The sequence below is a fragment of the Armigeres subalbatus genome, chromosome 2, assembly GCF_024139115.2.
Source record: "Armigeres subalbatus isolate Guangzhou_Male chromosome 2, GZ_Asu_2, whole genome shotgun sequence".
Classification (NCBI taxonomy): Eukaryota; Metazoa; Arthropoda; class Insecta; order Diptera; family Culicidae; genus Armigeres; species Armigeres subalbatus.
The window spans coordinates 428,557,782-428,581,799 of record NC_085140.1 but is presented as its reverse complement, the minus strand read 5'-3'; the positions used below and the strand labels follow the sequence as shown (position 1 = coordinate 428,581,799).

At 40.1% G+C, this 24,018-nt stretch overlaps 1 protein-coding gene and 1 long non-coding RNA gene across 2 annotated transcripts; one reads left to right on the top strand and one right to left on the bottom strand.

The window, feature by feature from the left end:
- Positions 1 to 805: 805 nt before the first annotated feature.
- LOC134217909 (probable 4-coumarate--CoA ligase 3) lies at positions 806 to 23,797 on the top strand. Its single transcript, XM_062696748.1, has 4 exons — positions 806 to 1,487; positions 22,446 to 22,571; positions 22,634 to 23,144; positions 23,208 to 23,797. The coding sequence occupies exons 1-4, from the start codon at positions 955 to 957 to the stop codon at positions 23,646 to 23,648; spliced, it is 1,611 nt and encodes a 536-aa protein (XP_062552732.1). The 5' UTR covers positions 806 to 954; the 3' UTR covers positions 23,649 to 23,797.
- Positions 5,083 to 5,732, bottom strand: LOC134217910 (uncharacterized). The gene is made up of 3 exons (XR_009981182.1): positions 5,595 to 5,732; positions 5,461 to 5,533; positions 5,083 to 5,383 (listed from the first exon to the last, which is right to left on the bottom strand). It is a non-coding gene; the product is annotated as an uncharacterized LOC134217910 (long non-coding RNA).
- Positions 23,798 to 24,018: the final 221 nt, after the last annotated feature.

Below are 24,018 nucleotides of genomic sequence, written 5' to 3'. Positions count from 1 at the left end.
GGGCTAATTTGAAAAATTCCATTTCATGATTAGATTAAGGGGCTGAACAGTTATCGGTTTATGTCGTGCATAGCTCGCTGCCTGTGCATTAGACAACAACGATAAGTACGTGCCGAATTCTAGCAGATATGGCGTGAACCAATTATCATTATTTAGCTCTAATCCGTCTTTTATTGTTTTTGTTACCCGTTAACAGCTCAATCACTTGCAAAAAAATGAAATCAGCAAAACAAAAACAGTGTCACGGGGCAGCAGTTATCAATCGTCAATTCAAGTTTCAAGTATATGTTTGATACGAGTTGCTTTGATAAGCTACTTTATCTATATTATTTTTATTTCTTCGTTTTCGTTCTTTTCTTAATTTTACAAAAAAAAAAAACATTCTGCTTTCTTTTATTTTTACGTTCTTTCTTTATTTCTTCTTTCCTTTTCTGTTCTTTTTTCTTCTTTCTTAATTTTTCACTTCCTTCGCTTTATTCTTTTTGTTCTTAATTAAAGTTCAAATCCTAAAATCTACGTATTATTTCGTATCCTACAAAATCCCGTCAAACATTCTCTCCGCTGAATGCTAAGAAATATTTGAGAACCCCTCTTCCACGGTTACCTCACTTTGCTCAATCACCAAAAGTAAACAATCATCATCTCATCACCCTCTACCGGGGAGCGGCCTGCGCGCGCGTCTTCACCCATGCGCTGCGCCTGCACCGTTTGTTTCGCCCATCCCGTGGTGTCGTTTGTATTTCATTTCCAATTCCAAACACGCCTCGTGAGAGTACGAAATAAATTACTCACGCAGACACATCAAACTGAACTGTTGGGCCGCAAACTTGTTCCGAACGACACGGTGAAAGATTGACGAGCGTAGATGACGTCGGAGGAGTTGCTTGTTTAAGTGGTCGCAGTCTTCGAGCGGTGCTTCACCGTCCGATATCAGTTAGTAGTTCAGTCTTCACGATGGCTTCGTACGATTACGTTCGACGCGTTTGGAGCGGTCCGCGGCAGCCGTGCATTTTTAACCCGGAGTGCAACTTTGGTCAAATTGTGCTGAACCTGTTGGATAGATCATCCGAAAAAGTGGTCCAGATTGATGCTGACACGGGACGCGAAATGACCCGCGCCGAAATGCGACTCCGAGTAGTTCGGGCGGCACAGCATCTACAAAAGCTTGGCTACCAAGTGGGCGATATCGCATCGGTAGTGGCAGTGAATAGTGAAAACTTGGCGCCGCTGGTATTAGCACTGCAAGTGATTGGCGTCGGATTTAACGCACTGGCGCCCAGCTTCGATGCAGACGAAATAGCACACATGCTGCGGCAAACGCAGAGCAAATTGCTGTTTTGCGACGCTGAAAATTACGACACGGTGAAGGTCGCCGCCGGCAAGGCGCTAGAGGGCGATTACAGAATCTACGTGATGGAAGGCGCACAGGAGCCGACTCTGGCCGTCGATCAGCTGTTTAAGCCGACGGGAACGGAGCGCATGTTCTAGTGAGTTGAAGGTGTGGGGCATATTGTTTGTATCGTACGTACGCGGGATATTTGGGTCAAATCTTATTCAATATTTTTAGAATTTTTCGATATTTTACTAATGATGTCGTTGAACTGGTAGCAATTCCTTTCGTAGAAATTATTCCACTGAATTAACCTAACATACTGATTTTCGAAAAGTGATCGTGATTTGATATGGGACCAATTAGTGTTTTTTTAGATAACTTTGAAAATTTTTTTTCGAAGATTATGCTTCTTTCTCAACCCATTTTAATCATAGCTACGGAAACACTTCTGAACGGAAAATGTTCACGACAGCAGATCTTGAGGTAACAGTTCGCAACGAAAGCAACGTCCATTTGCTAGAACTCCATTATAGCAGAACGTTTTTCCTAAGCTTTCTTTTTGTACGGATGAGATTGAGAAAAAAAAGTGTCTCTTTTATTGGTTTCCGAGACTATGTCGAAAATAAAAATGCACTCAGCTAAAAGGAAAAGAGCAGAACAATTCTCCTCAGCTTTGAGATATTTATTAGACGTTAAGTTTTTGGCCAATGCAAATCTAGCTTAACCCGTTTCGGTCTGACCTAGAAATCAAAATTGAAATAACCCGTGTAGGCTCATTTTTCGTCCGATTGCCATGAAATTTTCAGGAAAGAAGCGACATCATGTCTATTTTTTGGTACATGACTTGATTTGACCATGGTGCCAATCCGATTTATTAAAAGGGGGTCCTGGGTCAGATGCAGTCAAAAACGGGTCATTTTTTTAAAACCATTGATAAATGAACGAAAGTGACTAGAATGCTGATGCAAACGTGGTCAATCATCATTGACCAGCATCAGAAGTTAGTTTTGATACATTTGAATCACCAGGACATGGTTCCGGATGTTCCGGGAACCTGATTCCCTGGGGTATCCCTGGGACACTTTTCAAGTGGACACAACCCAGTCTTGCGACATATCAAACTTCATGGTTTTGAAAGAGAATCCTAATAGATGAGTTTCTGGGACGTTTTGGACACATTGGCCACATCCGGAAGTGTTCCCGGGAGCTTGGTTCCCTCAAGGAAGTGGACAAATTTCGATTAGCACCGAAACCCATCTTGTGACATATCAAACTCCATGATTTTGAAATACAAGCTCAATAAATGAGTTTTTTGAGAGGTTTTGGACAAAGTGGCCACGTCCGGAAGTGTTCCCAGGAACCTGGTTCCCTCAAGAAAGTGGACAAATCTTGCCTAGCACCTAAACCCATCTTGCGACATATCAATCTCCATGATTTTGAAAGACAAGCTCAATAGATGAGGTTTTGGGCACATTGGTCACATCCGGAAGTGTTGCCGGGATCCTGGTTCCCTCAAGGAAGTGGACCAATTTCGATTAGCACCGAAACCCATCTTGCGACACACCAAACTCCATGATTTTGAAAGACAAGCTCACCAGATGAGTACATTCAAAGTTAATTGCCTATATGCCGGGTATTAAGCCACCCGGAGTGGAAATTAATTACTATGTCTGAAACTTGATTATGCATATGTACAACATGTGATAGATTTAGTTCGGAAAAGGTATTGGAGGTAACCGCCCTTCGGTGGGGTTTGATCCACGACCCCAGTTCGCATGACAGGTGCTTTCCCTACTAAGCTACGAAGGACCTCCGTCGTCCACCGCAGCTTAGCGGGTACTGATGAAACCAAATTCCCAGCACCAGGTACCAGCCGATCTCTCGCAATACATTTTCAGAACTAACTCTCTCAAATGTATTTTTGTACACATCATGTCAACCAAGTAGGATGAGTATTCAGTATTGTCCGGCTCCTACACTTGCTTCATCAACAACGGCGCTCAATGAAGTAGGGTTGTGTGAGGTTGTGCCAGTTTGGTCGTCAGATCCCAACACGACCACACAAGCGAAGAGAGATCGCCACTCGAGATCAGTACATTCAAAGTTAATTGCCTATATGCCGGGTATTAAGCCACCCGGAGTGGAAATTAATTACTATGTCTGAAACTTGATTATGCATATGTACAACATGTGATAGATTTAGTTCGGAAAAGGTATTGGAGGGTAACCGCCCCTTCGGTGGGGTTTGATCCCACGACCCCAGTTCGCATGACAGGTGCTTTCCCTACTAAGCTACGAAGGACCTCCGTCGTCCACCGCAGCTTAGCGGGTACTGATGAAACCAAATTCCCAGCACCAGGTACCAGCCGATCTCTCGCAATACATTTTCAGAACTAACTCTCTCAAATGTATTTTTGTACACATCATGTCAACCAAGTAGGATGAGTATTTAGTATTGTCCGGCTCCTACACTTTGAATCCGGCAATTAACTTTGAATGTACTGATCTCGAGTGGCGATCTCTCTTCGCTTGTGTGGTCGTGTTGGGATCTGACGACCAAACTGGCACAACCTCACACAACCCTACTTCATTGAGCGCCGTTGCTGATGAAGCAAGTGTGTAGGAGCCGGACAATACTAAATACTCATCCTACTTGGTTGACATGATGTGTACAAAAATACATTTGAGAGAGTTAGTTCTGAAAATGTATTGCGAGAGATCGGCTGGTACCTGGTGCTGGGAATTTGGTTTCATCAGTACCCGCTAAGCTGCAGTGGACGACGGAGGTCCTTCGTAGCTTAGTAGGGAAAGCACCTGTCATGCGAACTGGGGTCGTGGGATCAAACCCCACCGAAGGGGCGGTTACCCTCCAATACCTTTTCCGAACTAAATCTATCACATGTTGTACATATGCATAATCAAGTTTCAGGGTCACCAGATGAGTTTTTGAGAGGTTTTGGACACATTGGCCACATCCAGGAGTGTTCCCGGGAACCTGGTTCCCTCAAGAAAGTGGAGAAATCTTGCCTAGTACCAAATCCCATCTTGCGACATATCAAACTCCATGATTTTGAAAGACAAGCTCAATAGATGAGTTTTTGAGAGATTTCGGACACATTGGCCACGTTCGGAAGTGTTCCCGGGAGCCTGGTTCCCTCAGGGAAGCGGACAAATTTCGATAAGCACCGAAACCCATCTTGCGACACATCAAACTCCATGGTTTTGAAAGACAACCTCAATAGATGGGTTTTCGAGAGGTATTGGACGCATTGGTAACGTCCGGAAGTGTTTCCGGGAAATTGGTTCCCCCAAGAAAGTGGACAAATCTTGCCTAGCACCAAAAACCATCTTGCGATATATCAAACTCTGATTTTTTAAAACAAGCACAATACATGATTTTTTGCCAGGTTTTGGACACGTTGATCACGTCCGAAAGTGTTCCCGGGAGCCCGGCTCCCTCAAGGAAGTGGACAAGTTTTGATTATCACAGAAACCCATCTTGCGACCCATCAAACTCCATGATTTTGGAAAACAAGCTCAATAGATGAGTTTTTGAGAGGTTGTCAAATTCCGGGTTCCCCGGTCACATGAGACAAAATTTAATAAAACCAAAATCGACTTTCGTTGGTGTATTGGCCTCTCCTCGACAGCCGTTCGATCAGGTTCGCGGTTTAGCACATTAAAGTTCTACGAATAAGTTAATCCCGGAAACACCCAGATGCCAAAAGAAATGCCGAACTTTACAAAAAATGGCAATCATGATCCAAATTTATTGTATTTAACTCCCTTTTAACCCCATTTACACTTAAATCTAAGATTCTACTTATCCGAATGTTGTTCCTAATCCTAGTGTGTTGGCGTGTGTGTCCGTGTGCCTAGTGTATCCCACGGCGCTAGCATCGTTGACGTCATCCGGATGACTACAGGACCGGCCACGACCGGTTTTGGTCCGCAGGGCATACCACAAAGCTTGCAGCAGGACGACCAGGCTGCGCTTAACACACGCCGCCTTCCCGCCATCTCACATTACGTGCATGAATGCTAATAGGCCTATTATATGGGATCGAAAGGGAATTTTACCAGTTTTGTCCAGATTCACTTTTGTTGTCTATTGTTAGAGGGCTCACCGATCTCAAATTATCTCCTCCTTCACTCCTCCATTAACATGATGATTTTATGCCAGCGAGTAATATCTGCATGCTATTCAAATGATTAATATTATTTCACTAACATACAAAGTGCATAGTCCTTTTTCACGAACCTTGCTGTTGTACTATTGGGCTTGCGCCGGCAATTCCCACAATCAGTAATTTGATCTCAATCTTAATCAGCACAGTGAACACTACGTGTTTAAGAAAAATCGACAATAGTAACACGGGTTGTCTGTAACGACTTTTTCACTGCTAACGTGAGACTAGTGGCTCTATCTCCGTTGGTACCTTTTTTATCTGCCGCAGCATCAAAGACGAAATCCACCACTAGAGAGCAGGTACGCTTTTCGGTTACTCTATCGCGAGAATGAGTGATCTGGACTGGTCAATTTCAATAGATCGGCCTGTTAGTCGTTTTCGTCCCTTTCGAGTGCCCAATAATCGGTTATGGAGAGTTAGAAATGTACTCTCTTAGGCCATCTAGTGTGCTCGGACTAGTATGCGCACACGATCAGTTGATGATTGGCGACAACTGATCATTTAAAAATGATATTGTATTGTTGTTCTGTTGTGAGTATACTGAAATACAAGTGCAGTAGCCACAACATTCGTTTTGGTCTGGGGGGCTAATAACCATTCCAAGGCAGCGTGACTAAACTCTGTCGTTAGCTGTGTTTGGAGTAGGTCACAAGGTTTCGGACACATTGACCACATCCGGAAGTGTTCCCGGGAGCCTGATTCCCTCAGGGGACCGTACAAATTTCGATTAGCAACGAAACCCATTTTGCGGCATGTTCAACTCCACGATTTTGAAAGACAAGCACAATACACCCAGGTTTTTTTTTTACACGGTTGGAATTCATTAATTTCTCAGGTAACCTGAATTTTTACAGCTTTTCAAATACCCCCTGAATTTTCTTTGATTTTTTGTGAATTTTTTCGTGGGGTTAACTCATTGTTTCATTGATGCTGAAGGTCTTAAACGACTAAAACCAAACCGTGTAAAAAAAAACCTGGGTGTACATGAATTTTGAGAGATTTTGGACACACTGCACAATGGGGAAATCCGATTTCAAAGGTGGAAAAAATTGATAACTTTCTTCACGAACAACTTACAGAAGAGATCAAGAGCTTATTCGAAAGAGAATTTTGCAAAGAATTTAGTGAGTGCTGTTTCATGGACGTGGAACGCTTCGGTATGTAGTTATTGAGCTCGTTTTGCCCTAATGCCCCATATATCGCGAGTTTCCAAACTATTTGTCATTTTATCTTTAAGACATTGTTCTAAAATTGTGTTTATCTGTTCACTGTGGATCCATAGAAGGGCACTAAATATATTTTGTTGGTAAAAGTTAGTAATTTAAGGGATTTTGGGGTCAAATAAGCATCAAAGTGCATTTTATGTGCAATTTTCATGTATTCTGTAAAAAATAGTCATAATTGCAGATAAGTGTTGATATTATTGTCCCAAAGTGTTGAACAGATATTGACAAATGTTTGCTGAACGAAAAATAATGAAATAAATCGTTTCACAAATGTTTTATTTGGTTATTTGTTGAGTAAAAAACGATTTTTTAAAACTTTTGAATAGCACCGATGCCAAACATTTCCAAACCATACCCGATAGCACAACTAGACAAGAATAGTCATATGTTATGAGTCTTGATGGGATCATAGATAGGAGGTGATGGGAGATACTCTTTTTTCTTACCTTTTTGCCCAAATTCCCCTATGAAATAATATAGCTCAATGATTCTGAGCAAGGAAATGATGTAGTAATGTTAATTTAAGTGATATTTTTCAATGATATAATGAAAATAACAAATAATCATATAATTCATTAAAAAATATTGAATTATAGGGGATTTAGGGGGTCATACAGCTCATTTAATGTAATTTTTTATTCAAAATAGGATAACATTTTTCACAGACGACGCACATAGATGATTAAGGGCTTATTCGAAAGGGAGTTTTCCAAGAAATTTAGTGAGAAATGTTTTATAGACGTGAGGCACTTCTGTATGTAGTTATTAAGCTCGTTTTGCCCCAATGTCCCATACATCACAGTTTATCATATTTTTCGTGCTTTTATCTTCCAAGTATTGTACTAAAAATGTGTTCTCATCTTCATTATAGGTCTATACATAGCACTATACATATTTTATTGGTAAAAGTTGGAAATTTAAGGGATTTTGGGGTCAAATAAGTACTAAATTGCACTTTACGTGAACTTTTCATGTATTCTGTAAAAAATAATAAAATTAATATTATTCTCCCAAAATGTTCTACAGACATTGATAAATGTTTGTGAAACAATACCTAATGAAGTTAGTGTCGCAAGTGTTTTGTTTTGTGATTTATTGGGTAAACACGATTTTTTAAATGCTTCTGAAAAGTGCCGATGCCAATCATTCCCAAACCATACCCGTTTGCACAACTAGATAAGAGTAAATATATTAGTCGATGTGACAATAGATAGGAGTAAATAGGAAATATTCTTTTCTCATGATGTTTCACCCAAATTCTTATAAAATATTATAGAATAGTATAGCTCAATGATTCTGGGTTAAGAAATGATGGAGTAACATTGATGCTGTAGATTTCGCCAAAATTGACCATATTTAGAGCTACTTCAATACTTACATGTTTTTAAACCAGCGTATATTAACCCTAAATGATCATTTGACTAATATAATGCAAATGATTTCTTGGGTATTATTATTTTTTACAGAATACATGAAAAATTCACATAGATGCACTTTGATGATTATTTGACCCCAAAATCCCTTAAATTTCCAACTTTTTCCAACAAAATATGGATAGTGCTATGTATTAATCTATAATGAAGAGGAGAACACATCTTTAGTATAATACTTGGAAGATAAAAGCACGAAAAATATGGGACATTGGGGCAAAACGAGCTTAATAACTACAAACAGAAGTGTCTCACGTCTAAAAAACATCTCAAACCGTCGTCGGGGGTGACAATGGGTCAAATGGTGGTGAGAATGGGTCACTGTTTCAACTACTTAGAATGCTTCTAGAATGGATTGAATATATCTGAGGGCAAGAAGACTAAAATATAAGAAACCTTTTTGAACGATTTTGCTCTACGACCTCCAGGCTGCCGATGAGAGCGATGACCTATTCTCACCCCCCAGACCCATTGTCACCCCCGATGGCGGAACTGATTTTCTTGGAAAACTCCCTTTCGAATAAGCCCTTAATCATCTATGTGCGTCGTCTGTGAAAAATGTTATCCTATTTTGAATAAAAAATTACATTAAATGAGCTGTATGACCCCTAAATCCCCTATAATTCAATATTGTTAATGAATTCTCGCTTAACTTTTCAAAAGGACCTAAGTAACATTTTTTTCATGAATTAATTTGAATACTGCAATCAATAGCTTTCATGTTGTTGTGTTAATTGTGCTATTCAAATTAATTCATGAAAAAAATGTTACTTAGGACCTTTTGAAAAGTTAAGCGAGAATTATATGATTATTTGTTATTTTCCTTATATCATTGGAAAATATCGACTAAATTAACATTACTACATCATTTCCTTGCTCGAAATCATTGAGCTATATTATTTTATAGGGGAATTTGGGCAAAAAGGTAAGAAAAAAGAGTATCTCCCATCACCTCCTATCTATGATCCCATCAAGACTCATAACATATGACTATTCTTGTCTAGTTGTGCTATCGGGTATGGTTTGGAAATGTTTGGCATCGGTGCTATTCAAAAGTTTTAAAAAATCGTTTTTTACTCAACAAATAACCAAATAAAACATTTGTGAAACGATTTATTTCATTAATTTTCGTTCAGCAAACATTTGTCAATATCTGTTCAACACTTTGGGACAATAATATCAACAGTTATCTGCAAATATGACTATTTTTTACAGAATACATGAAAATTGCACGTAAAATGCACTTTGATGCTTATATGACCCCAAAATCCCTTAAATTACTAACTTTTACCAACAAAATATATTTAGTGCCCTTCTATGGATCCACAGTGAACAGATAAACACAATTTTAGAACAATGTCTTAAAGATAAAATGACAAATAGTTTGGAAACTCGCGATATATGGGGCATTAGGGCAAAACGAGCTCAATAACTACATACCGAAGCGTTCCACGTCCATGAAACAGCACTCACTGAATTCTTTGCAAAATTCCCTTTCGAATAAGCTCTTGATCTCTTCTGTAAGTTGTTCGTGAAGAAAGTTATCAATTTTTTCCACCTTTGAAATCGGATTTCCCCATTGTGCACTGGCTACGTCCGGGAGTGTTCCCGGGAGCCTGGTTCTCTCAGCGAAGCGGTCAAATTTTGATTGGCTCCAAAACCCATCTTGCGAAATATCAAACTTCATTATTTTGCTTGACTTTCAAAATCATGGAGTTTGTTACGTCACAAGATGAGTTTCGGTACTAATCTTAATTTGTTTACTTCCTTGATTCCTCCCTCCCTCCCTTGAACCAGGTTCCCAAGAAAACTTCCGGTCGTTGCCAATGTGTCCAAAATCTCAAAAAAAAAAAAATTCATGTGTTCAATTTGTCTTTCAAAATCATGGAGTTTGATATGTCGCAAGATGGGTTTCGGTGCTAATCGCAATTTGTCCGCTTCCCTGAGGGAACCAGGCTCCCGGGAACACTTCCGAACGTGGCCAATGTGTCCAAAATCTCTAAAAAAACATCTATTGAGCTTGTCTTTCAAAATCATGGAGTTTGGTGTGTCGCAAGATGGGTTTCGGTGCTATTCGAAATTTATCCGCTTCCCTGATGGAACCAGGCTATCGGGAACACTTACGGACGTGGCCAATGTGTCCAAAACCTCTCAAAAACTCATCTATTGAGCTTGTATTTCAAAATCATGGAGTTTGATATGTCACAAGATGGGTTTCGGTGCTAATCAAAATTTGTCCACTTCCTTGAGGGGACCAGGATCCCGGGAATACTTCCGGATGAGGCCAATGTGTCCAAAACCTCCCAAAAACTCATCTATTAGGATTCTTTTCCAAAACCATGAAGTTTGATATGTCGCAAGACTGGGTTGTGTCCACTTGAAAAGTGTCCACCACCCCAGGGATACCCCTGGGAACCAGGTTCCCGGAACATCCGGAACCATGTCCTGGTGATTTAAATGTATCAAAACTAACTTCTGATGCTGGTCAATGATGATTGACCACGTTTGCATCAGCATTCTAGTCACTTTCGTTCATTTATCAATGGTTTTAATAAAATGACCCGTTTTTGACTGCATCTGACCCAGGACCCCCCCTTAATAAATCCGGCCGGATTGGCACCATGGTCAAATCAAGTCATGTACCAAAAAAAAGACATGATAACGCTTCTTCCCTGAAAATTTCACGGCAATCGGACGAAAAATGAGCCTACACGGGTTATTTCAATTTTGATTTCTAGGTCAGACCGAAACGGGTTAACCATCAACATCATTAATACAGCAAACATTTAAAAAGGGCGTTAACTTGAAATAAATGTTTAAACTTTGGACAAAATGAATATGATTTGCAATTTCGCTTGGTCAAAAGCACTAAATCAAGCCTTATTAGTAGAAAGAATCGTGCTTTTCAATTTCACAATATCGATCCAAAATTTCTGTGTATAGAACATGGCGGTAATGTCGTCTTCAGTTGCTGGCAGCAGAGATGTCCTACACAGTTGGCAAAAATCTGCTCTTTTATTTTTCACAATTTTTAAGAATAAAGTAAACTTCATTCAGTTAGTGCAACTAATAGATGGACATTTGAGTTTCCGAAATGTCACTTCAATCTGACAAAATGGTGCACACCATATACACGCGGACGCGCGCGCAGCAAATACAACGGCGTACATTACATACCAGTGTATTTGCTGTGTGCGGGCCCGCTTGGCTCTGGCTTGACAGATCTAAGTGGCATTTCGAAAACTCAATATCTATTAGGTTGCACTCACTGAATGAATTGATTTGAAAAAATTGTGAAAAATAAAAGAGCAACTTTTTTGCCAACTGTGTAGGACATCTCTGGCTGGCAGCAGATTGGCGTTCTAGAAGTAAAAAGCATTGGAATTTATGAAATTTTCCTAGGATCATGAGATATGTCGAGAAGAATGAACATGAACAAGACTGACAGTCTCATTTCGACTGCTGCGCGCTTCAGGCCGATATCAAGGAGCTGCAGCACTGCCGTAATCTGAAAAAGTGACGTATACGCCATTTTCCAAAAATGGTGTTAACGAGTACTACTCATCGAGCTTTTTAACAGAAAAAATGAAAAACATGCATGTTGTAAAATGGCTGTTACGTCACTTTTCCAGATAACGGCAGTGCAGTGCTGGTGCATTGAGAACGGGATGGAAATGAACATTACAAGTTGTAAGTCCATTACATTCTCCTGCTGTCACTCACGAATATCTTTTGAATATGTATTTAATTGGAGCGGAACGCTTGAAGCAAGCTGAAAGCATTCGCTACCAGGGAGTAATCATCGATAGCAAGCAACGTTCTGACAAGCATGTATACAAGGGTGATTCAAAATATCGATGTCTCATGTTTGAGTGTACTCCAACAATTTGAGCTTATTTGGATAACAATTGATTTAGCACAACCTCAATGAAGCTGCGAGGCGGCAATGTCCCAGTGGGGGATGTAATGCCAAGAAGAAGAAGAAGAAGAATGTAAACGATACTACCGCTAAAGCATGCGCAGCACTTGGATTTATTCGACACACGACCAGCAGTTTCAACGACGTACATGCTATCAAGGCGCTGTATTGCTCATTATTGGTGCACTGCATATTGGAGCATACTGTCTGCGTGTGGTCTCCATCCCACACAACGCAGATCATTCGTATGGAGAGATAGTCCAGCGCTGTTTTCCTTTGCCCTTCGCCGACTACCCTGGACGGATCCAGTGAACCTACCCGATTACATAAGCCGCTGCAGGCTGATTGCGTTAGAGACGCTTGTTTCGAGACAGACAAACTTACAGCGGATTTTCATCTTCGATTTGCCATTTGCCGAAACCTGGACTCCCCAGTTGATGAATAACATTTCGTTTTATGCTGCTTCTCGTCAGAACTTTCTACGGATTCAAACGCCTTTGATCAATGTCTTCGTTCTTTCGATTTTAATATGTCAAAATCCGTTTTTAAGAATAGGATTAGGGTTTTATACTAAGATACAGTCTGTGGAATTACATAAAACATTCGAGCAATTTGTCTTTGGAAATTCATGAAGTCCTAACGTTAAATATTAAAAAAAAAATGTAACTAATGGTCGATAGGGGAACTGGGGGTAGGACGCCCACGTTAAGGAAAATGCCATTTTTATCAATGAAAACCACCATTTCAGCCAGTTTTCATCAGCGCATACTGAAGAACAGCATATCTGCGACTGACTACCGATAACAGATATCTAATTGTCCATTTTATTGCACAGAAATTTGATTTTTAAAAAGCACCCGAAAAAAAATGATTTTGAAACCATGCGGGGTGAGAACGCGCATGTGCTTATCGTACTGATTTTCATTTTAATTGCCTACATTAAGGCAATTAACCGAATGTTTCAGCTGTTTCGGTCATACGAAATGAGCATGGGCGTAATGCCCCACACCGACCTCAGAAGTTTGAAGGCCCATAAAATCGTTTTAAAACCATTTTTGACGACGATTTCGTGTGGAACATAAAGAACACGAGTAAGCAGCATGGCTCATGGCTCAATTATTAATTTATCAATGTATAACAGCGACAGAAAGACTAAATTCTACCGAGCTAGAATTGCATCAAAACACGCAAAAATCGTTTTTTCGAGTTTTTCATGTATAACTAGAGAAAAATTATGAAATATATGTATCCAATGGCAATATTTTTCATTGCTATACCTTATTCAGGGGTGGCGCGTTTAACCCCTATGGGCGTGCTACCCCCACTTCCCCTATAGAGAATTTTATTTTATTTTTTGACGTTGGACAACGTCTTACCCAAAGGTACTGGGTGTCAAATCAGAATCCATGATTGGGGACCGTCACGAAGTCATGTAAGATTTTGAACGTTGATAGAGCCTTCATCTGCCGATGGATTTAGGAGATTCAATCGACTCGAAAAACCATGCAGCAATTTGTCAATTTCATTGAAAGTTTTTGATTATTTACGATAAACTATTGAAAATTTCTATTGTTGTCTTACTCAGTAAAAATATCACATCTACCCAATCCCGTTCATGCATTTTCAACACGGACATCAGAATGATGTAAGCATGGGTCTTTTGACCCACCGTTCCATTTTCTCTGGATATAAAAAGACCCGTGTTTCGCGCTCAAGCAAGGATCCACGGTGACAGAACGACAGAACGATAGCGACGCGTCGGTTACGGTCGCAGCATTGATGGCGTTGTAATTCCGCGGAATTTGAGTATGGTGAAATCTTATATACTGATTTCGTTTCATATCGTTTAATTTTTAACGAAATTAAACGGAATTTCGAAATGAATTTTTATTATTTAAAATTTTCCTATCATAGGAAAATTCGGCTGTGCTGCTGAATGAAGCCATTCAAACTATATTCAAAATTTTATACATATAAATTCCTTCACTAAATCTCACCACGTAATACAATTCTGTATCTTCAACGGAAATGCATTTAGACATAAAAATTTCTTCAATGTTTTGTTGAAAGCGTTCAAGTAAAAAACGTATTGCATATCTCTGGATTTAAATAATATTGTTCAGTGACGTAAACATAATTTGTACATCTCATAATTATTTAAGTTGACTAAGATGTGTAATTAATATGTAATGTATTATGAGGCGATTGTTCGATCTGTGCTCTAGTTGTGAAAACTGTTCGATAAGCGAAATATGCCTTACTGGTCTACTGAGTATTATTCGTTTTCCGTTGTCTTTTGAAAGTATTCAGTTTGAACAACCATTGTTCAAAAACAGTGAAATGGAGATGGTGATGTTTCAGAAGTTTGGTTGATTTAGTAGATTTTTAGATTTTTGCAGATTTAAGAATGCTCCAGATTTGGGGTATTCTCTAATATCTCATTTATTGCAGATTCCGTATATCATGGAAATCTAGAATTTTATTACATTTTCTAGATATTTAGCTGTTTAGTAATAAACGTAAATGCCTGCGTTCAAGTTTGTTGGCATAAAATTAGTTTATATCTAATAGCTAAAGGTGGACCCTCCTTAGCCGTGCGGTAAGACGCGCGGCTACAAAGCAAGACCATGCTGAGGGTGGCTGGGTTCGATTCCCGGTGCCGGTCTAGGCAATTTTCGGATTGGAAATTGTCTCGACTTCCCTGGGCATAAAAGTATCATCGTGCTAGCCTCATGATATACGAATGCAAAAATGGTAACCTGGCTTAGAAACCTCGCAGTTAATAACTGTGGAAGTGCTTAATGAACACTAAGCTGCGAGGCGGCTCTGTCCCAGTGTTGGGATGTAATGCCAATAAGAAGAAGAAGAAGAATAGCTAAAGACTTATACATTATTCTCAAGGTCTGCAAAGATTTTTTTATATAACAGTCATATTTATTCAAGTGAAATCTTTTGTGTTTGAACCTTTCGCTACTTACATGGATTACATTGCATTATAGTGGATATGAAGGAAGATAAACATCGAGTTTTGAAACATATTGTTTGGAAGGTTCTCGTCTATATACCCTGAAGACCTAGATATTCAAAACCTTGGGAAGATTTTGCTTCTGACAGCTTGTAGATGAATCTGAAATATTCGGATCCTATACCACATTGTTTAATAAATCTCAACACTCAATCAAGTTTAGTTATTGTGGTCGTTAAGACAGTGATCAGTTTTTTGGAATACCAGATGCCCACGGTATCTACTAAATCAACGAGGGTTTATGCCAAGTTGTTATCATCGCCATATACCCAATCCAGTTCAATAGGTACATGAGCATCATTAAATCCAATTTGCTCAATGATGTTTTAGGTATTCAAAAATGTTCCCAAGTTCAACCAAAAGTATCTACCGGACAACCAAGGCTTTTTCCAATGTCCTCAACATCGATATGTACCCAACATTTTTTTTTAACGAAGGTAATGGATATCTGCAACCAGACACCTGGTGAGGCGAACCCAGGTAGTGTGGGGATGGGATCACCACTCCCGACCCACTAAAACCAACTCGTTCCTCTCCAGTCATTCCCCCGGCCCGCAATTAAGCAATACTTCGGGGGATGACTATTGGGCATTGCGCGCCCTCCATGACGTACACAAGTGCACGTATGCGCCTCAACTCTTCGACACTCCCCATGCAACACATTTGCACAAGATACACTGCCACCACATGTGCCCCAACACTCACCTGCCTATGCCGCTTGAATGACTGCAAGAGGAACAATAGGTACCCTGCAGGGTGTACCCCATGCCCATCTCACAACATAGACACTAGACAGTCCTCACTCAGTATGGTGCTCACCCCGTCCTGCAACAGGGTGGCACCACTTGTCAACTCCCATTCGCTTGCACCACATGTGCACCACTTGGGGGTGTGTGGGTACCACCCACTGCCATTCGCTTGCCGCCGAAGCAGCCCTCACTCTGTGGAACCTCCACATGCTCCGTTAACGACCTGGCTAATTGTTTCACGCTCCAGGTCATTCATCCCTTCGGCACGGGTCGCCTGACACCTTGGGATTCGGGCACTTTGGGATTCGGATTCTCGAGTTCAGCGCAAAGTATCTACCAGGTCAATCAATCAAAGTTTTTGCAATGTCTTTGACATATACTTAATATATCCAATAGGAATAATGGAAACCCAATTTTCTGGAATACGAGGTATTCACGGTACTGCAAAACGTTTTCTGCTAGATCAATCATGACTTTTATAATGCCCTCATCGTCTGTGTGTACCAAATCCAGTTCAAAAATCATAGGATCCTAATTCCCCTAAGCATAAGATGTCCAAGGGGTCGCCGGTCGCCAGTTAGCATTGTGAGCATAGGCGTAGGATTGTCAATCCGGAAATAATGAGTTAGATCCGGTCCGGTCTAGGATATTTTCGGCACAGCGTTCCCTTTGTAATTGCGTCACAAGATATATACTCACTCATGCAATTGCGGGCATAGAAAAGCTTTTAATTAATAACAAAGGAAATGCTAAAAGAATACTAAGTTGAAAAGCCGGCTATAGCAAAAAAAGAAGATGTTCAAGGTCCTTCAAAATGATATCTACTAGATGCACAATAACTAAGGAGGTGTTTGTGTCGAGCAATTTAGCTGCGGACTTTCTTGTTGAGGCGTAAAACGGACTTGGATAATTGCATAAAACAATACGACTTCCAGAATATTTTAGCCAACCATAATGACCTGGCTAGTACAAGTGATGATTAATGTCATATAAGCTAAATGGATAAGTTGGATCATTGGATAGGTCAAAGTCGTTTTGAAAATTTGGTATTGAAATGATTTGAGATCAATGACGTTTTGAAGAAATGTAATACGGTATTGAGATGTGTTCTTGGAAATTTTTCGAAAGTAATAGTAATGTCAAAGTAATCGTGAAAATATTTTATTATGGCATCATTTGTTTCAACGATTTGATATCGAGTCTAAGAGCATCTCATGATCAAGTGCAAACAAACCCACATCTTATCTCTTTTATTTCGATGAGGGGGAGTCGGTGAAGAGAAACCTTGTCTTATTTCAACCGTCTAAGACGAATTAAGTACTCTCCATTTAATTCCACTAGTTAATTTTCGTTATCTTTGCAGATACGTATTTCGCAACTGTGTGGTCGTCTTCAGTGTCTCGTACTTGACTCGACTTGAAGAAAACAATCGCAACTTACACTATTTATACTACGCTAGGTACCTAATCTAATTTGCCTACTTTATTTACCTATACAGTTAATTACTTTATTGCTTAGGTAGAAACTTGAAGAGCCAAGAGCTGCCATTTCCCTGATCCTTATTCATCAGCGCTGTTTGTACCTGTCGGTGGATTTTCAAACTCTCAGCTACATCGAGTTTCCATGGGGAAGAGACATTGTTAGCTTTATTACCGCTAGTGTTTGAAATACTATAAATACAACATTTGGCCAGGTACTAGCCGAAGTTATTTAAATTTAAAAGCCAAATCTCTAAAAAAATGATTGAATTTTCTTGTTGAAAAAACGTTGTTTCGTCAACAACAGTCAGAGCGTGAAAAAATCGGAGCGTGACAAAATCGGAACGTGATAAAAACGAAACATATCTGTACCAAAGACGATGTAAACAACTTGGTTCCAATGTTAAACGCTTGCTCGGCTTAAAGCAATCGTGAATGTGATCGCTTTCTTTAAAAGTATGTGCTTGTCCGGTTTAAGGAAATGGTGGAGTGATCCCTTCTTACAGAATAGACGTTCGACCACAGAGAACAGACATGGATGCACGAACAAAATTTCGTTATAAACGTGTGTAAAGATTCGAACCTCAGCGCCGCCAACGCAGGCTGCCCGACATAAAAACTCAATATCACTAAGTGATGGCGTTGGCATACACTACATAAACAATGTAGTGCTGCCACCTAAGAGTGAACCTAGGAGCAATTCGAAATGAACACTAGCGCTAAAAAGTAAAACATGGCAAATTTCTACCATATTTATTAGCACACTAGCACCGCGTAACGGGGGCATAACGACATACTTCAAAATGACCAGTACACGCTAAAAATAAACTACTCAAAATTGAGTCGAATCCGACTAATTTTCATTAAAAACGGGACAACTCAAAATTTGAGTAAAAGATACTACTTCAATAAAATGATGATTTCGCGAAAGTTAAGCTTGGCCTTCCATCAATTTTTAATACGACAGATGCGAATCAAGTTTATCTATCTATCTAAGTGCATTTTACGACAAACAGACTCCTAGTTTAAGTGCAATCATCATTTTATTGAAGTAGTATCTTTTACTCAAATTTTGAGTTGTCCCGTTTTTAATGAAAATGAGTCGGATTCGACTCAATTTTGAGTAGTTCATTTTTAGCGTGTACAAACTTTTACAAAAGCACACGAACGAAGATGAACGTCTGTTCTCTGTGGTTCGACCTCAAATTATGCCAAAAATCGTGTTATGTGAGTTCTGTCTACTGCACGATGTTGGAAATTGAGATATTGCTGATTTTTCCCCATGCTCCCCATGCATATTCCTCAAATTGCTTACTTATAACCAGGGTTTCGACTTTTCGTTTCAATGAGACCAAAGCAAGCGTTTTTCGGGCCAAGGGAAAATCTTATTTCGTTGTTTATGTTGAGGATCATCTTTCACCCATCAATCTTTTCTCTAGAATTGGCATTGGAAGATAAACGAAAATCTTACCTATTAGATGAAAATCCTTTTTCGTTTCATTACTTTCACCTCTCACTCACTTTTCGCGAGAATTATCGCAGAACAATTACAAAATTGTATGGCCGCGCCGGGATTCGAACCCAGAATAGTAACAATAATAGCTGTGGGGATGCGCTTACTTTAGCCACACCATCACGCTATCTGTATGAAAGCGTTAAGCTATTTGTTCCACATAAGCTACTACCATTTGCATTGATGATGCCACGAAAAGACTCGAATATGAAAGAAAAAGAGCAAACCAACGTTTAGCGGCAATCGAAGTGAGCGAAAAATTGTTATCACTCTCCAGGCTGTTTTTCTTTCCCGAAAAGCGATTTCTCCCCGAAAACTTTCGTGAGGGAAAATCATGTGCTCCTGAGATTGAGTGAGCATTATGAACCCTGCTTATAACCTCACATGACTAGTCTGATCTAGAATTTTCCAGTGGAGTTATATTTGTCCACTGCACGACTAAAGAAGCTAAAATGTTCACTTGTCATGATTGGGGCCCTCCTTAGCCGTGCGGTAAGACACGCGGCTACAAAGCAAGACCATGCTGAAGGTGGCTGGGTTCGATTCCCGGTGCCGGTATATGCAATTTTCGGATTGGAAATTGTCTCGACTTCCCTGGGCATAAAAGTATCATCGTGTTAGCCTCATGATATACGAATGCAAAAATGGTAAGTTGACTTAGAAACCTCGCAGTTAATAACTGTCGAAGTGCTTAATGAACACTAAGCTGCGAGGCGGCTCTATCCCAGTGTGGGGATGTAATGCCAATAAGAAGAAAAAGAAGAAGAAGAAGAAGACGAGTTTGTACAATTCCATTTAATTCCACTACTTTATTGTACCTTTGACAGATACGTATTTCGACCTCAGCAGTAAGCTCGTCTTCAGTATCTCGTACTTGACTCGTACTTGAAGTCGAGCGGAGATTTTTTCTATTGTGCACTGGTGAATTTGATCCATTCTTTCAAAATAGGAATTGGCCCGGAATAAGGCAATGATGGATGTGATTGCTTTTTTGAAAGTAGGTGTTTGCCTGGCATCTATCAACGAGGAATAAGATTTCTTTTTTGGAAGTAGTCGTTTGAATGGTATCCTTTCCTCAGAAGTAATTCAGCTGTTTCATTTGTCCGTTCTTTCGTGAAATGTCTACCATCAGTTTAAATTTATCAGAACATATCCTCGTTCTACTTCATCTATTAAAAAAAATATCGAATAACCCTTTCTGCTTAAAAGTTCTAAATTATGCCAAATTTCCGTTATGACAAATTACCGTCATGGCAAATGACCTAGATCCGAAAACATCCTTACGACAGTTGCTGACAAATGAGAGATGAGATGAAAAGTTTGGATGAATTTTCTTAATAATGAAAATGACAGCTTTCCTTCTTGCCGTTTACAGCCCAGCGATTTTGCCCAGCTTGTCATCGTATCGTCCTGCTCTTCGATCTGATTCTTTTACTGAGAATTGCGGCCCTGAGCTCCCGAAACTCGTTCTTCAACTTTACCTCGGGTCCACTATTGAAAAAGGTTGGAAACTCCTTCAGGATCTAACTGAGACTGGTAATGTTCTCCAAATTCTTTGGATCGATGAGTGAAGCTTTCTTAAGAACGGGATCATTCAAGCTAAAGAGTTTGGTTATTTGTTTCATCACCTTCACATATAAATTGCATGCAATACAATAGAGAATTTCCTTCAGCGGTTTATCAAGAGATCCGGCCAGGTTCTCTGCCGCTACCCCTACGTAGATCTTCGTTTTCTCACGAAGATGTTGTTCAAAGTTTGGAAAACTCCAAGGATTCAAACCAGGAATATCTTCGAGAACTTCTACAGGAATTATTTAAGAAAATCGTCCAGTGAATGATTTAGGAATTTCTTCCGATGCTCCCGATACTCCGGAAAATCCTTTTTCCTGAAAAAATTGTCTTATCGAAAGAATTTCCCTGAGCAGTTCCTTTTGGAATTTTCTGTAGAATAGCTTGAAGAAAATACTGAAGGATTTTCGGATGATCTTCTAGAGAAATTCAGGGGAGAGAGAGAAATTTGTAGAAGACTTTCAGTAGAATCTTCAATTTCTTTCCAGAATTTCTTAAATAATTTTCAGAGGGATTACGACGGCCAATCTTTGAGGAATTCAGAAGAAGTTTTTGAAGAAATTTCCAGCACAGCAGTGGATATTTTTGGAGAAATCGACAAATGAATTTTCAGACGAATTTATTTCGAAATTCTCACCCCATTCTCACCCCCGATGACGGTAATTTATGAAGATTTCTCTGGGGAATTTCTAAAGGAACTCCAGGGAAAATGTCGAAAGGAGATTCAAAGCAATTTTCTTAATAATGGCGATAAGTTTGGGAAAGTTGACGTGAAAATTTGAAAATTGAATTCATTGAGGAACTTTCGGAGGAATTTTTTGGAGGAACTTGTGAAGGAACTTGCGGAGGAATTTCTGGAGGAATTCCTGGAGGAACTTGCGGAGAAATTCCTAAAGTGGCTTTCGGAGGAAGTTCTGAGGGAACTGCCAGAGGTATTCCTGGAGAAACTGCCGGAAGAATTCCTGGAGGAACTTCCGGAGGAATTCCTGAAGAAACTTCCGGAGGAATTCCTGAAGAAACTCCGCAGGAATTCCTGAAGGAACTTCCGTAGGAATCCATATAAACCTTCATTGTGTTCGGAATTTCGGAAACTTATGCTTATATAGTACCAAGTAATCGACCTTTAAGAGGTCGAATCAATGAAGGTTTCCACCGGATCCAGCCATCAGGTTTTTGCCAATTATAGTCAATTAGCTGCCAATGAAAGTCAATTATAGTCATTCTATATGTTTCTAGTATTATTTCATAGGGGAGACACCTAAACTGATCAAAATCTGTTCACGTGTATATACCCAACAATCAATTCAAGCCAAATTAAGCTGAACAAGGCGATGTTTAGCTGTATAAGCGCTTTACCCGGCTCGATGGGTAGCCCTTGCACAGCTTATACTTTTAATCCACTGATTGGTACCTAATGTTCTTATTCTCTTTTATGAATGATGTTAAAAACATGAGAGCTTTTTATCTCTCGAACTATGACGCTGTTTCCACCGAAGAATCGAGTTTCGTCTGTTCCGCACCCGTGTGCAGCTTGTAGCCTTGTTCGCCTTAGCGCATTTTTCTCCTGTACTAATTGCTTCCTTACATCGCGATGCAAATCGTTTATGTGATCCGTGCATAATGAGGTAGCTTCGGTGCTACCAAGGACGGATCAAATATCTCTCCAAAAATCCTCAACACTTTTGTTAAATATCTTGGTTGTGCATATGCACAACACATTTTTCCAAAATAGACAAATTGATACTAAATTTGCGAAAAAGAATCCACGTGTCTTGGTAGGACTCAAACCCATAACCTCAACGTGAAAACAGATAGAAAGAATTAAAATTCAAATAATTACTATTTGGCATATAGCGTAGTGAATGTAACCTATACTGCCGCTAACCACAAGTCGAGCACATATTGATATGGACGCCATATACAGATGTGCTCGACTTGCGGTTAGCGGCAGTATATAGAGCGTATTTGACAATATTTTAAAAAACAATATTTTTCTGTTGCACTACATTCCAGTCCTCGATATCTGGGAGATTCGTACAAATTGGTCGCAAACATTACTTGCTCATCAGGAACCACTGGTCTACCAAAAGGAGTCTGCAACTCACACGCCCAGACTATCTCAGGGTTTTGCAAAGTTGTGTAAGTATTCTTCAATTCATTTCTGTACCTGAACCACTTTCTAGTCAGTCATTTCATTGCAGCAATCACGACGAAGGCATCTGTCTCAACTTCAGCACCCTCTACTGGGGTACCGGGGTCTACGTACTCAACATGTCCATCATGAACGATTCCACACGCCTAATTACGCGACGACCGTTTTCGGTGGATTTGTTCTACGAGCTGATCGCACGGTACCCGATCAAGTTCTTTTACACACCGGCATCGTACGCCTTGGGAATCACCAGTGATCCACGCTCGAGGGCGACGGACTTCTCCAGCATTAAGGTATGGGCATTGGGTGCTTCGAGTGTTTCCGAGAGCATTCGCGATGCAGTGGATGAGTTACTCAAAGCAAACGGAGGGCGGTCCTACAACTTTTATGGAACTTCGGAATGCGGATTCCTGGCGGCTGATTTCCTGAAACGGAAAGCAAACGCCGTGGGGAAGGTTGCGACAAACATGCAAGCGCGGATAGTAGACGAAGATGAGCAGCCACTGGAGATGAACCAGGTGGGGGAGTTGGTGGTGAAGTCTGTTGGAATTCCATTTTTGGTAAGTCTGCATTTGGCATAGAGTTCTGAATTGAAACTAATGATGAAACATCTGCTCTCATAGGGTTATTACAAAAACGAAGAAGCATCTCAAGAAGCATTGGACAAGGAAGGGTGGTTCCGCACTGGTGATATCGGCTATTTCGACGAAGAAGGTTACCTGTATTTGGTGGATAGAAAGAAAGACATTCTGAAATACATGGGCAATCAAGTGTCTCCTTCAGAGGTCGAAGCAGTGATACAGCAAATAGATGGGGTAGAAATGGTTTGCGTGACGGGAGTACCGAACAAAACCGGAACATCGGACTTGGTAACGGCTGTTGTTATCAAACATCCAAACTCAACACTTACAGCTGACGAAGTAGTGAAAGAGGTGGCGAATCACTTGAGTGAACCTAAGCATTTACGAGGTGGTGTTTTGTTTGTCGAACAACTTCCAATGACATCCAACGGAAAGATAATGAGGCGAAAAGTACGGGATATCATTCTACAAAAGCTTTCTTGAGAATAAATAAACATCATTCACAGTCGGTTTGCTGTGAATCATTCGAAATAATCCCTTGCCTGCAAACTCTCTGAAAACACAAAAATCATTTCAAGCTAACAACTGATGAGTGAATAAAAACCTAGCGCATAATAAATTGAGCAAACATACCAGATGAGTTATTAAACTTTCACTGATGAATAATTTAGCACTCAAGCGATGTGAAAAGTTAGAAGTTATTTTCCCGCGTTGTCCTGCCATATAGAATCACATTGGCAGACCACACCGCCCCTCTTCGCCCCTCCAATGTGCTGTCATCACACTGCAGATAGTGAGGTGATGCAACTTTCCATTTTCCCCTTTTACTCAACCGCTAACGATGCTACACTTT

What these genes read in the sequence shown, in the direction of transcription:
- LOC134217909 (XM_062696748.1), top strand. Translation starts at nt 955, where the DNA reads ATGGCTTCGTACGATTACGTTCGACGCGTTTGGAGCGGTCCGCGGCAG. An exon ending in GGAACGGAGCGCATGTTCTA is followed by an intron (nt 1,488 to 22,445) that starts GTGAGTTGAAGG and finishes ACTACATTCCAG; the next exon opens with TCCTCGATATCTGGGAGATT. An exon ending in TCAGGGTTTTGCAAAGTTGT is followed by an intron (nt 22,572 to 22,633) that starts GTAAGTATTCTT and finishes ATTTCATTGCAG; the next exon opens with CAATCACGACGAAGGCATCT.